Source organism: Balaenoptera borealis (genome assembly GCF_965194805.1).
Source record: "Balaenoptera borealis genome assembly, chromosome: 7".
NCBI classification, from domain to species: Eukaryota; Metazoa; Chordata; class Mammalia; order Artiodactyla; family Balaenopteridae; genus Balaenoptera; species Balaenoptera borealis.
In genome coordinates this window covers 71,258,948-71,274,367 of record NC_138864.1, presented here as the reverse complement: position 1 = coordinate 71,274,367, position 15,420 = coordinate 71,258,948, and the positions used below count along the sequence as shown (strand labels likewise).

General features: G+C 32.7%; 1 protein-coding gene across 13 annotated transcripts in view; it reads left to right on the top strand.

The window, feature by feature from the left end:
* PPP1R9A (protein phosphatase 1 regulatory subunit 9A) overlaps window positions 1-15,420 on the top strand; it is a 296,255-nt gene that overhangs the window by 184,586 nt on the left and 96,249 nt on the right. For 9 of the 13 annotated variants that reach the window (XM_082398179.1, XM_082398187.1, XM_082398189.1 and 6 more), the window contains 2 exons: window positions 8,235-8,370; window positions 13,337-13,402. In XM_082398179.1, coding sequence (XP_082254305.1) covers window positions 8,235-8,370; window positions 13,337-13,402 — 202 coding nt within the window. The remainder of the gene's footprint in view (window positions 1-8,234; window positions 8,371-13,336; window positions 13,403-15,420) is intronic. The other 4 variants (XM_082398180.1, XM_082398188.1, XM_082398181.1 and 1 more) reach the window with 1 other exon arrangement.

Below are 15,420 nucleotides of genomic sequence, written 5' to 3'. Positions count from 1 at the left end.
CAAGGGGAAATTGAGAGTTTCACTTTTTAACAGAGCCTTGGTTTTGTGGTTGGGTGTAATGGAGTGTCATACATAATGAAGGGCAGTGAGGGTATTATCATGTTCATGGAAATCATGAATCATTGTGGATTTTGTACTTACATTACTCCTAAGACTATCCCCTTTCCCTCAGATTAGAGGAGCAGCCACTCTAAAGTTGGGACCATGGATAATAAAATTTTACTCTCATATATATGAGAATAGTCAGCAACAACTGGTGATAGGAAGAAGATTAAAGACAGTGGGGATTTCAGAAAACTACTTAAAGGGCACTTCGGCTTAATGAGATGTTTTCTGGTGTCACTATGTACAGATTAAGATTCTCAAAAAATGCTTTTTAGTATTTGTGTGTGTAAACGTTTAAACCTGAGACATCAGAGCTAACTATTAAATAGAGAAATGTCATTTCTTGAAAGGATGTAGCATTTTAGAAAATATATAGTCCTTGATGTAGCATGAGTTAGGCAATGTTTTTTAAATAATTCAACTACTTTTTTTTTTACATTGAACTATAGTGTAGAAAAAAGTTCTTTATAATCAGAGTTGGATTAGATACAAAATTCATTTCCAGGAACTAAGGCTTACAATTAGGTTTAAATATTTCAGATCTGTCTTTTAAAAGCAAACATTTTTAGATGAATTTTTAAAAATTTAAATGCTAAATATATAGTATATTAATCTAGATCCCAATATGGAAAGGAAAAATATGTAAGAGTCTTCAAGTATAAGAAAGAGGGAAAAGCCTGGTTGTGCAGAACTTCAGCCTCTGAACACAATCAGCAAATTTTAGTGAAGGGGGATGGATATACTTTTGCCACCATTGCTCAGTAAAATTAAGTTAAATATTTAAACAGCTATCAAGTTCACACTGTAAGATGTCATCAAATATAGAAAAAAAAGAGTTTTTACCAAAATGTTTAAAAGCACCATGTGATCTTGTGACCCAAGGCTGAAGTAAAATGATAATAGGTCTTGTTCATCTAGTTTTCTTTTTATTATTAAGGTTTTTTGTGTGCATATGATAAATATTTGTTTATAGAACATTTGAATGAAAGAATTGATTTTATAAGAACTAATAACTATATCCTGATTTAGATTTTCCTTTTTTAGATTAATTCCACATTTATAATTAAAAATTTTTGATGTCATAATAAGTGCTATTTTTGACTAATGTATCACTTTTATTGGAATAGCTTATATCGGAAAAACAGACACTCATAAATCATCATTTTTCAACATAACCTCTCACATCATTCTTTATGACTACAATTCAGCAAATTGTAAATGGAATTTTATAGTTGTTTGTTTTTGTTTGACAGCTCACCAGAGAATTCAATAAACTAATCAAATGAATTCCATATAATCTCGTCATCTAAACTCCAAAGGACAGTACATGGACATTGCTTTGTCTTATAATAGATGAAAAGAAAAGGAAAAACTGATTTATCTGCCTTTGCCTATTTTATCTCAGCCTGAGGGTGAGAGGGGACAGTTTTTTGTAAAATAATTCATGTTGAAGCAGCATGATTGTTTTAAACACTAGAAACACGGCACGCTGTAAAAACACGCCACGCTGTAAAAACATAAACCCTAGTTATAGATTTTGTTTTTAATATTGCCATTATTTGTAAATTGTAAGCTTAGAAAATACCTAAGTTTAATTTAAATGTACATTACGTGTTTTTTTTTTTTTTTTTACTTCATTCTTTATAGCTAAAATACAAAAGATCACACTGTTCCTTACTGAAGCAAGGAAAAAAAATAGAAAGTAACAAGAAAAGTATTTTTCTCTTAAAGGAATTTTAAGTTTATAAACAAGATGATTTGACTACATGTGTTGTCATTTCAGCTGGGGATAATGTCTAAAATATAAATAATAATTGTGCATAAATGTCAGTTAATTTGGTCACATATATTTAGAGGGTCTGATTGTTGCTGGCTTTAATTGTTATATTTTGATGATCTTTAAAATTTAATGTGGAGTGATTATATAATCCATACTTTCCTATTTCAAATGCAACTGAAATTAAGGTTTTTTAGAGCACATTTCAGTGCAAGTATTTTATCTTTTTCCTGTGGTTGACTCACAAAAACCTTCTCTCTTTCAAAACTAGTGAGAACAAATAAGTAATTTGGACAGTGTGTACATATAGTACTTTGAAATGCACTCAACCCTGTGTAGATATTAATATATTATCTAGATAAAGGCAACAGTAAACATGTACTAATACTCTCTAGGCACCAGGTACTTAGTTAAGCTTTTTATATGGATTATATATTTGTTTGTTATTGTTATTATATTTATTTTACAAATTCGGAAACTAAGAATTAGAAATTTTAATACACTCAGGGTCACAGAGCCAATAAGTCATGTTTCAGTGGATTTGTTCTGTCAAAGCCATTTTTCTCTTTTACATACACTTTTAACTCCTAAATTATACTATCACAGTACGTCCATATTCTGAATCCATACTTGAAATAATAACCTTACTTTAAATTTTATATTTTCCACTCATTTCTATGTATGCTAGATTATACACATACAATAGGACACACTTATAATGACAGCTTAAAAATGGACCAAACATTTAGAAAATATAGACAGGTAATTTGAATGTTACACATTTTCCAAATGGGAGATTTTATTAGTCTTATCTTAATAATAGTGCCTTAAAGTCCTTTCATGTCTGTACCACATTTTATTCTTCTGTCACTCCTTTAGACATATGGGGTAGGTACTAATTTTCACATGAGGAAAATACGGCATAGAGAATAGTTCAGTTCCACTTCTGTGTGCTTTCCCTTTGGACCACACTTACCATGATGACATTCTTTTATTGCAAATCTGTACTGTAAATTATACCAGATTACAAGGCTTTAAAGTGTGTCTAACTGGAAGCTATAACGCTACCCAAATTTGCTGCCTGAATGAAGAGACATGTGTAGTTCAACATTAAACTTTTAAATAAATGCAGAGAGATCAATGAACTGGAAGACAGAGTAGTGTAAATCACCCAAGCTGAGCAGAAAAAAGAATTTTAAAAATGAGGTTAGCTTAAGAGACCTCTGGGACAACATCAAGCATACTAATGTTCGCATTCTAGGGACCCCAGAAGGAGAAGAGAGAGAGAAAGGGGCAGAGAATTTATTTGAAGAAATAATAGCTGAAAATATCCATAACCTGAGAAAGGAAACAGACATCCAGATCCAGGAAGTACAGAGAGTCCCAAACAAGATGAACCAAAAGAGGTTCACACCAAGACACATTATAATTAGAAGGGCACAAATTAAAGACATAGAATCTTAAAAGCAGCAAGAGAAAACCAACTAGTTACTTACAAGGGAATTCCCATAAAACTGTTAGCCGACTTTTCAGCAAAAACTTTGCAGGCCAGAAGCTAGTGGCACCATATATTCAAAGTGATGAAAGGAAAAAAAACCTACAACTAAGAATACTCTACTCAGCAAGGCTATCATTTAGATTTGAAGGAGAGATAAAGAGTTTTATAGATAAGTAAAAGCTAAAAGATTTCAAACCACTAAATTGGCTTTACAAGAAAAGTTAAAAGAACTTCTCTAAGCAGAAGAAAGAAGACCACAACTAGAGACATTTAAATTACAAAAGAAAAAGGTCTCGTTGGTAAAGGCAAAGGAAATGCTTCCAAACTTGTTCTGAGGTCAGCATCACCCTGATACCAAAACCAGACAAAATTACCACACATAAAAAGAAAATCACAGGCCAATGTCACTGATGAACCTAGATGCAAATATTCTCATCAAAATGTTAGCAAACTGAATTCAACAATACATTAAAAGGATTATATAATAACATGATCAAATAGGATATATCCCAGTGATGCAAGGATGGTTCAATATCCACAAATCAATGTGATAGCCACGGTAACAAATTGAAAAATAAAAATTATATTATCTCAATAGATGTAGAAAAAGCTTTTAACAAAATTCAACATGCATTTATGATAAAAACTCTCCACAACATGGGTATAGAGGGAACATACCTCAACATAATAAAGGCCATATATGACAAACCCACAGCCAACATCATACTCAATGGTGAAAAGTTGAAAGCATTTCCTCTAAGATCAGGATCAAGACAAGGATGCCCATTTTTGCCACTTTTATTCAATACGGTATTGTAAGTTCTAGCCACAGCAATCAGACAAGAAAAAGAAATAGAAGGAATCCAAATTGGAAAAGAAGAATTAAAACTGTCACTTTGCAAATGACCTGATACTATATATATAGAAAATCCTAAAGACACCACCAAAAAACTTAGAACTAATAAATGAATCCAGTAGAGTATCAGATTACAAAATTAATATACAGAAATCTCCTGTAATTCTGTACAGACAACAAAATATCAGAAAGAGAAATTAAGAAAACAACCCAATTTACAATTGTATCATAAAGAGTAAAATAGCTAGAAATAAACCTAACTAAGGAGGTAAAAGACTTTTACTCAGAAAACTATTAGACATGGATGGAAGGAACTGAAGATGAAATAAACAAATGGAAATATATTCTGTGCTTATGGATTGGAAGAGTTAATATTGTTAAAGTGCTCCTCAGGCAGTCTACAGATTCAGTGCAACCCCTATCAAAATACCAAAAGCATTTTTCACACAACTAGAGCAAATAATTCTAAAATTTGTATGGAATCACAGACGACCCCAAATAGCCAAAATAGCCTTGAGAAAGAACAAAGCTGGGGGTATCATGCTTCTGATTTCAAACTATACTACCAAGTTACAGTATTCAAAATAGTATGGTACTGGCACAAAAACAGACACATAAATCAATGGAACAGAATAGAGATCTCAGAAGTAAAATGACACTTAAATAGTCAGTCAAAGAAGGCAAGAATACAAAATGGGGAAAAGACAGTCTCTTCAATAAATGGTGTTGGGATAACTGGACAGCTACATGCAAAATAACCAAACTGGACTACTTTCTCACACTATATACAAAAATAAACTCAAAATAGATTAAAGACTTTAATGTAAGACCTGAAACCATAAAACTCCTAGAAAAAAACATAGGCTGTATGCTCCTTGACGTCAGTCCTAGCAATACATTTTTTTGGGATACATCTCCTTAGGCAAGGGAAACAAAAGCAAAAATAAACAAATGGGACTACATTAAACTGAAAAGCTCTGCACAGTGAAGGAAGCTATCAACAAAATGAAAAGGCAGCCAACTGAATGGGAGAAGGTATTTGCAAAATGATAAGGGATTTATATCCAAAATATACAAAGAACTCATATAACTCAACATCAAAATAGCAAAGAACCCTATTTAAAAATGGCCAGGGGACCCGAATAGACATTTTCCCAAAGAAGACATGTGGCCACAGACACATGAAAAGATGCTCAGTATCACTAATCATCAGGGAAATGCAAATCAAAATCACAATGAGATATCACCTCACACCTGTCAGAATGGCTATTATCAAAAAGACAACAAATAAGCGTTGGTGAGGATGTGGAGAAAAGGGAACCCTTGTGTGTTGTTGTTGGAATTGTAAATCAGTGCAACCACTATGGAAAGCAGTATGGAAGTTCCTCAAAAAATTAAAAACAGAACTGCAATATAATTTAGTAATTTTACTGCTGGGTATTTATTTGAAGAAAACAAAAACCCTTATTTGAAAAAATATATGCACTCAAATGTCCATTGCTGCATTATTTACAATAGCCAAGATACAGAAGCAACCTAAGTGTCCAACATTAGGCAAAAGGATAAAGACAAAGTGATATATTTATACAATGGAATATTAGCCATAAAAAATGAAATCTTGCCATTTGCGACAACATAGATGTATCTACAGGATGTTATACTAAGTGAAATATGTCAGAAAGGAAAGACAAATAATGCAGGATCTCACTTAAATTTGGAAGCTGAAAAGCAAAACAAAAACTTAAATTAAAACTGACTCAGATATAGACAGCAAATGGGTTGTTGCCTGGAGGGAGGGGTGTGTGTGGAGAGTGAGCCAAATAGGTGAAGGTTTTAAGAGATACAAATCTCAAGCTGTATGATAAGTAAGTCAAGGTGTTGTAATATTACAGCATAAGGAATATGGTCAGTAATACTGTAATAATTAATATGGGGACAGATGGTTACTAGACTTATTGTGGTGATCATTTCATAATGTGTACAAGTGTCAAATCATTATGAATACACCTGTAACTAACATAATATTGTATGCCAACTATATTTCAATAGAAATAATTAAAGAAAAATAAATGCAGAGATATACCATGTTCATGGATCAGACAATTCCATATTATTAAGATGTCAGTTCTCCACAATCTATAGATTCAAACCAATACCAAATGAAACATCAATGGGCTTTTTAAATGAAATTGGCAAGCTGGTTGTAAAAGTTATATAGCAATTTAGATAACTTAGAATAGTCAAAATAATTTTGAAAAAGATATACATAGTTGGATAACTCATAGCACCTAGTTTCAAGATTTACTATATAGTAATCAAGGCAGTGTGGTATTGGTACAAGGATAAATACATCAATGGAACAGATTGGAAAGTCCAAAAATCAGCACACAAGTACATGGTCAATTGATTTTCAACAAATGTCCCTGAGTAATTCAGTGGTGGTAATGAATAGTCTTTTTAAGAAATGGTATGGAAACAACTGGTTACTCATTTGGAAAATAATGAAACTCCCCCCTTACCAAGCATCATGCATGAAAATTAGTTTGAGAGATTTCTCATACCTAATAAAAAATCAAAACATTAACACTTTAACAAGAAAAATAGAAGAAAAATCTTAGCAATATTAAATCAGGCAAAGATTTCTTAGGAAACACAAGGCACAATCTTTTAAAAAGCGATAAATTGGACTTCCTTGAAAGACACAGTTAAGATGAAAAGGCAAGCCATAGATTGAGAGAAGGTAATAAATCAAACATATGCATATATGATTTGTGTGCATGTATGTATCTGTGTAAGTGTATGTATCTATAACATTTATAGATAAGGATATATATCCAGAATATATAAACAATTATTACAACTCAATAATTAATAACTTCCCAAAGGAAAATAACTCAGATGATAAATGAATACCCCAGCATAATTTCAACAGTCCTGTTTGAAACTACATAAAAATATTTCTAAAAGACATTTAATTACTAACATCCAAGTATAAAAATTTTGACCTTTAGTGAATTTGTACAGAGAATGGTAAAGTATTTCATTTAAAATTGTAATTGAAAATAGCAACATATTATAATCAGAGGAAATCATCAATTAAGCATAGAAGCAAGATTAAACAGAGTTACATCCAAAATAATGAAGTTAAATAATATATGGAAACTATATCATGGAGACATATTATTTGTATTTTTAGAAAAATAGAACCATATATTAGTGTGAAAAGATGTTAAAAAGTGAATATTAATTTGTTGAGGAAGAACCATAGTATCAATGAGGGTGTATCATAAGTGACTAGCTGGCAATAAGTAAATGTCTTCCCTGTTTTTTTCTTTATACTTATAGGAATTAGTATCAACAGATATTTCCCCTTGACTCTTTATTTCTTGAGGCCACATCCTTCCTCATAGCATCTTTCTCCAAAAGAAATGAACTAATTTGCCACCTCTCCTTATTTTAGTTTTTCATTTTAAAAACAAAACCAAAAACTACATTTGTTTCCCCTTCTTTTTCTTATCTCCACAGTTACAGTTGCTTAGCAAAAAGTCAGTGCCTCTCTATTTATTTACTCACACAGGGTATGCCATACCTCAAAATATTTTTGAAGTGGTTTTTGCATTATAAAGAGGACATAATTATGAAAATGATTCTGAAGTTCAGTGGTACAGTAAATTATGAGCTTGCTTTCATTTTGCAGGGCATCAAAAATGTGTAAAGTACTGTAGAATGGATTACATCTGTTTTGTCTTCTCCTAAAGTAATAATTTTTTATGGTCCTTTACTTTTCCCATTTCTTTTCCTTTGGGCTGTGGCTGCAAAAATCACTTTAATTGCTCAGCTAACCTCTTCTTCTACCCAGGCATACCTTTCAAAAAATATAGGTAGTAGTTTTTTGAGGTTTGATGTACCCTGATGAAATATGAAGCTTGGTTACTTTTCTTAGCATTCCTTTTTGCTGGAGAGTCTAACTATATCAGTTTTCTTTAACCTTTGTATAGATTTGTTATTGGGCGAGAAAAACCAGGACAAGTGAGTGAGGTTGCCCAGTTGATAAGCCAGACGCTGGAACAAGAAAGGCGCCAGAGAGAGCTGCTTGAACAGCACTATGCCCAGTATGATGCCGATGATGATGAGGTAAGTTGCATTTGCAAACGTTCTTTTTCCTTCATTTCTTCTTTCTACATCCCTACTTGATAAAACTCTCTTTACCGTATAACAGTATGACAGGTCTTTGCAGTTTCTCAAGGAGAATGTGTTGACATTCAACTCACAGAAAGGAAATATTACTTGTGTTTGTTATTAGCTTATCAATCAAGTAATGGTATCATATTTACAGTATGAAGACTTCTGGATCAAATAAGTCCTCTTTTACCACAGTATTAAGATAAATTCACTGAAACAAAAAAGGGTAAAAATACCAAAATGTGAATAGTAGCTATTTTTTTGTTGGAATTAGGTGATTTTCTCTCTCTGCTTTATATTTTTTCAATTTTTTCTAAATTTTCTACAATAAGTATGTAACGCTTTTTCAAAAAAATCAGTAAACATTTTGAGTGAAAAGGCACATACACATACACAAACATACACAGAAAAGTACTGAAAATTGCTGAGTGTTTTCAGGTTTTTTTCCCCCCCAGGAAGAGAAAGTTCTTTGGATCTGCTCACTATGATTTGTGCTAACATAATGCAGAACAAAGCTTTTCCACCAGCACATATTCCATAGAGTAGATACATACTGGAATAATTTTGCATCCTGCTCTCTGTAGAAGATCAAGCAAATGAATAGAAGCTAACCCCCAAGTGAAAACTTTTCTACGGAACCCTTGTGTGTTGTAATATAATACAGATGCTGGTCTATTTCTAATGTAAATGCCAAATGTACATTGATAAAATGGGACAACATACTTTATTATAAACATGTTTAAACATGCATATGTTTCACATTGGCATGTCAAAGTATCCATCAACAATTTAGTTGCAGTATTTCATACCTCATAAACATAGTAAATATTCAGGTATAACAAATACTCTTCTTCATACCAGCTGATATAAATAAGGATAGTGTAACTTCATATGTTCAACCTCTACTCATCTGAATATATTCTTTTTCCAGAACTTTTTTTGGTTTCTAGCCAGGACCTAGTGAAGATCAATGACGAGACATTCAAATATTTTTCATGTATTTTTAGTCTGGAGTGTTCTAACCCAAATGTATCTTAATTTTTCATCTGTTTGTAGTATAATGAGGATGTATTCTCTCTTTATTGTAGTAGAAAATTTTAAAATGGTGATTCAGTTAACTGTTGATCTAAGAGTAAACATTAGAAATTCTTCACTTGAGTGAATTAGTTTCTTAGAATTCTATTTAGTTGATTTAGTTTTTCACTTTCAGAATTCACTTTAAATGGCAAGTTTGGTTTTTCTTTTTTTTACTATACTACGATATTATATATGAAAATGTTATCTTGGATTTTGAAACTAAAAAAGTGATTTCCTCAAATATTTGAACTTTCATCTTCCCTAGTTTTCAGTTTTGTGTTTTATCAGAGACACTGATTTGCTTTGGCTTCAAGCCTGAATTAGGATTGTAGAATCATTCTCGGCAGGTTTGGCTTTTACCTGCTCACTCTGTTAGAAAGAATTTGGATCTGAGGTTCAGGGGAGTACGGGTGACATCAAGTGGTGGAAGGTGAGGAAGCCAAATTTTTCAGTCTCTGTGGACCTCAGTGTCTTTGCTTTAAAGTACGGGTAGGTATTGGACTAAATCTCTAAATTCCTTCCAGTTTCTAATATTCCATGAGCCTGTGAAATAAAGCATCAGGTCTAACAAGGAAAGAGGGGAAATAAGATAGTTCTTTAATTGAGGCTTCCCAACTGAAATTTTTAGATCATTTACTACATACTTCCTCCAGTTATTTTGAGGAATTGATCACATTCATCCCCCAAAGTTTTCAACTTAAGCAGCTAAAGCTTTTTTTTAATATAAGATTTTCTCTAATTTAAAAATTTGACTAAATGCAAAAGGAATATTTATCATTCAACATTTATACTTAGGAGTACATCATATGGATTTTGTTTGTTTGCCTGTTTTTATAAGGAAAGCAGAGTTAGTTGATTGTCACCTGAGCAGATATTCTCAGGGGCAAGGAGGGTAAATAAATATTCAGTGCCAGGCACTTGGCCAGGTGCCTTTCCTACATGATTTCATGTAATCTTTACAGCAAGCAGAAGAATCTTTTTTTTTTTTTTTCTTTTTTTCTAAAAACGTAGTAATTGAGGCTTTTTCTAGTGGTATAGCTAGTGGTTGCCAGATTTAGGATGGGAACAAGGTCTTCCTGACTCCAAGGCCTGGACTCTTTGCAACACACTGCTGATTTTGAATGGAGCAGACTGATGGGTCTGTCTGTTTTTAGGCACACACAGAGTAACTGGGGAACAAGAGATGCTGGAAGGAAGATTCCTGTTTTGGCTTATGGAGTTTCTTGTAATACTTAGGCTCTGTAATTCTTTGTTCTATATTTCTAATAATAGGGGGATTGAAAACTTGCAGAATTATTTTACTATAGGTAAATACTTAATTCAGAAGTAGCCTATGAAGATAGGGCTTAAAGGGAAGAATAGCTAAGTATACAACTATTTTACAAAAAAACAGAGTTTAGCTTTAGGTTAAACTTTTTCTTCTGTCTGTAAGTTGTAGAAATAGAAAGCAGGTGCTTGCTATTATGCTACTCCAAGTAACCTTCACTTTATTGAAAAGGTCAAGGAACCCTTTCCCATTGTTTCTTTCTCTCTCGTGTTCCTCTCGGACGTACCTTTTTCCCTTTCTTGTGTGTTACACACTGCCTCACTAAAGCATGCCCAACTAAAACCTACCATTAATTTTCTGTGCATCGGAGAGATGAAAACCCTGCAAATAGTAAAAATCTACTTTTGTGTACACATGTTAATTTCTTTACTTGATTAAATTCACTTCTTACTAATTTTTTACTATCTGGTTACAATTTAACCAGATATTGTTAAATTGATTGATCTGAGTGTTATGTCCTTAATTTTTATTTATTCTCTCTCTGTGTTAATGAAAAGTAAAAGACATACTGGAAGTGAGAAGAACCAGTATTTGTTATCCAGTGAGTAAATGGTCCTTGAATAATTGATTTAATTTTATATGTAATTGAACAATTTATTGATTTACATATCTTTGCTAACCCTGAGTTGTGTAATCAGTCGCTTGGTTTCTTGTTTTTCTTATCATTTATAGAATCATCCTATGATTCCAAAGTTAGAATCGTTTTTATTTGATAATATCCCCTGTGACATTCCCTGGGCCAGCCAGGAAAACCTCTAATTAAATGCAGAGCAACCATGTTCATCCAACTAATTTCCAGAGCCAGCACTTAGATCAGCTTTGTCTACCAAAGAATAGATAGCTCTGGTTTTGGTCAAATAATCCAAGGTTGATTCTAACTTGGAACCTGTCACATTGACAGAGGGGAGTTGCTTGCTTGAATTGCCTACAGGGAAAACATTGCAATGTGAGAAATATATCCTGAAATTGTAAAAGTTCAGTGGGCGTCTTATCAGAACCATATTTAGGATTAAGAATACCTTACTATGTATTGTGTGTGCTTATATACATCTGTTTTAATGCTTTAAGAAATTATAAATCATACTCCAGTAGAATTTAAAATATATAGATAATACCCAAACTTCATTTAAACGTCTGAATTTTCTGTTTTTTTTCCTTCAAATATTTAAACTAGAATAGAGTTTAAAATAAGCAAACACCCAGTTCAGTTTGAATTGCATTCCTGTTTCTGTTCATTCTCTGTTAAACATTATGATTTTTTTAAAAAGTTAAAATGGCTCTGCCTAAAGGCTGAAAAATAAAAGGGAGGATCCTGTAAAGAAGAGGGAGGTATAAATCTGAACCACTGAAAAATTTTAAACGTAGATCTGAATATATCTGTGATTGGGTGATTGTACTTCTGGATTTATAGAATTATTGTTCATTTCTCTTTCTTTCCTTCTTTTTTTATTTTTAAAAACAATCTGAAAGGTAACCATGGAGGATTTCAGTAAACCCCTCAGACAGCACTATCCCACGAAATTCTGGGGGTATGGTAAATTTTTCAACTAGATTTTATTTTCAATACAAGTTTAATTTCCGTTCATACGCCACAGTTATCAATGTTTACCTTTTAATGGTGAGATGATGTAATTCTGGTATATGTTTTGTGTAGCGTAGGTCATGTATGTATATTTTGGGTATCTGTTTCTATCAAAGAGCAATATGCAGTGTGAAACCCTGTGGGCTCAGACTGGAAATGAAGTATGAACTGGTACTGTACCACTTTTTTTAATTAGAAAGTATATAATGGTCATTCACATTAAAATGAATTATTTTACATACACTTTTAAAATTATATGATTATTTTGGTCTTGCTTCTTTAAATATAATATTCATTACACTTTAAAGTCTTAGAGTATAGATGGCATTTCAAAGCCGCTTTGTGTAGTAGTTCATAGCAAGATTAATCATCACTCCAGAAACCGAGGCTCCTTCTCTTAAAATATAACTTAATCTTTCTTTCATAATTTGTTTTTATTACTAGAAATTATTATTAACAACTGTATCATGACAACATTTTTTATTAGAATCTTTTAAAGTACTGAATACCATTTAGAGCAACTGCCTACATGGATATGCATTTTTATTGCTTGTGTTAATATGTAATACTTAGAGACAGAAATACAATGGAAGCTATGGTTTGCATGTGTTAAAGGTTTACAACAATGTAATTTTTATGTGAAAAGCTTTAAAGGGATAACATTAAACTTGACTCATGCTGTTTGCTGTCCCTGTCTGGAAGCAGCTGGTGTCGTGTGAACAAGAGACTGCAGTTATTATGGATGGCCTTTTAGTAATGTGAACTGGCTTTATGCTGTGTGTATAGGGCTAAGAAACTAAGCGTTAGGGGTATTAGTTCTTGAAAGTTCGTGTTACAGCAAGCACTGGAACTTCAGTGTTTTTTCTCTCATTAGGCTGCTCTCTCTAGTGGGGGAAAAAGCCTTTTTTAATTTTTGTTGTCAACCATTTTAGAACACTGTGGCTGAATTGCAAGGAGTGTCTGGCAACTGCAATAACAATAACAACTATTTCCTTAAGGTTTGTTTTTTGGTGGAAAATAATGCTTATCTGTACCTTCCTGCTTTCATGTGTGAAGTTAAATATTCTATTTGTCTTATTAACTAGCTCTGTGCTTGGAAGAACTTCTCTAGAGCCATGTGTTTTGTATGTTGAATAATAGTTTGAAGATAACCAATTGAAAAATAATTAACTCTGAAACATAGCACATATTTTAGGCACAGTTTCTGCAATTTGGACTCACTTCCTAACATTTAACCATGGATGTTTTAAACCCCTAACATTTTAAATATTTTGTGATTTATATTCAAGGGAAGAAAAAGATATCCAACAACAGAGTTGTATGATGTTTATAAAATATAACGTACACGGTGACTTATATTGTCTTTAAATCCAGTGATTATCTTTTTAGAAAAGGATCGTTTGATACAAAGTCCTTAATTTTTCAAAAAACTAAACGTGTATATATTTAACTTATAGTAGTACTTGTTTGCACAATTTATATGGTAGGCATACTGAAATGTGTAAAAAGATTTTACACTTTAAATCATAAACTAATTCTCACTATCTTTAGCTGTCAGTAACAGCGATAGAATAACTTAGAAATGGAAAGTCAGGTATATTAAAAAGGGAGATTGCTTTATGGTGATTAGAGGAGCCAGAAGAATAGAAGTACAATACAAGAAAAACAGCTTGTTTACAGACTCCAGTTTGACTGGACCTTTAAAATTATTTAATTTAATTATGTCCTTTGGTTTGTGATCCCCAAATCTATAGTAGTGGTCATTGTCATTGAAACCCAGAATCATAAGGTGCTTGGAAGACATTCAGTTAAAGACTGTATCCATTCTTGGTCTTACCTAAGCAGTGTACACATGCGTGCGTGCACACGCACATATACACACACATAAGTGCACTATCCCCAGGAGGTGGACATCTTCCTCTACTTGAAAGGTCCTCTCTAGAAATATTCTTTGTGTATAGAAACATTATTATTTATAACATGGAGCAGAGACAGGAAGATGTGCAATGTAAAGGGAAATTAGTAGAATAGAAACCTTTGCCTAAATTATGCCATCTTTTTGTAGCTCATTTTTTTAGTTTTATTTTGTTTATCATAATTCAAGTGATTTGAATACGTTTTCTTATTTTCTTTCCAACTACCACATTGTCATATTAATTCATGAGCCAAATATGAAATATCAGATACACTTCATCAAGTACTTCTAAGCCATTAAATTCCTCTGAGATTATAGACTTTTTACTTTCTAGAAACCATGCTAGAACAATTTAGTGATGAACTGCAGAGTTTGCAGTGTTACAGAAATGTCACAGAAACAAACACAAATGACAGCATTTTTCCAACTTTAAAAACATTTATAAATTGAATATAATTTTTTACCAAAAAGCTCTAAAATGCTAAAATGCATAGTGAGAGATGGGCCTTATTAGCCTGGGAAACTGACTAACTTTCCAGTGGGCCATAAGGATCCTGTGGTTTCCCATGCCTTTGCTCCTCCTGTTTTCTCTACCTTGAATGTCATTCCATACACTCTTTGTTGCTCTTTTGTGCCCACTAATCCTGTTCACCTTTCAGGGCTCTGTTTAGATTTCATCTGTCTCCTCCAAAAAGCTTTCCTGGGCTCTCTCAGCTGGGCTGAGGGCCCTTTCTTAATTGAGTCAGTAGCACCTTGTGTATCGCTCTCTATCATTGTTTACCCATAAGCTTGTAATGTCTTCAATGACAGGTCTCGATAGCTGGTTGATTTTTAATACATACAGGGATGAGCACAGCACTGGGCAGATTAGAGGAAGCCAAGAAATTGAACTGACTTGAATCACTCAAAGGATATTAAGATGAAAAGTGGAGAGTAGAGTTAAATGAGGAGAATGAAATTTAGTTAGGAACATAATCTGAAATAGTGAAGGAAGAATGGCATAGAATACAGTGGTAAAAGAAATGTGAAACCTAGTTAGACTAGAGATTGAAGATAGGGAAAGGGCTGAAGGAATAAGCTGTACTTGTCTTTGGCACTTTG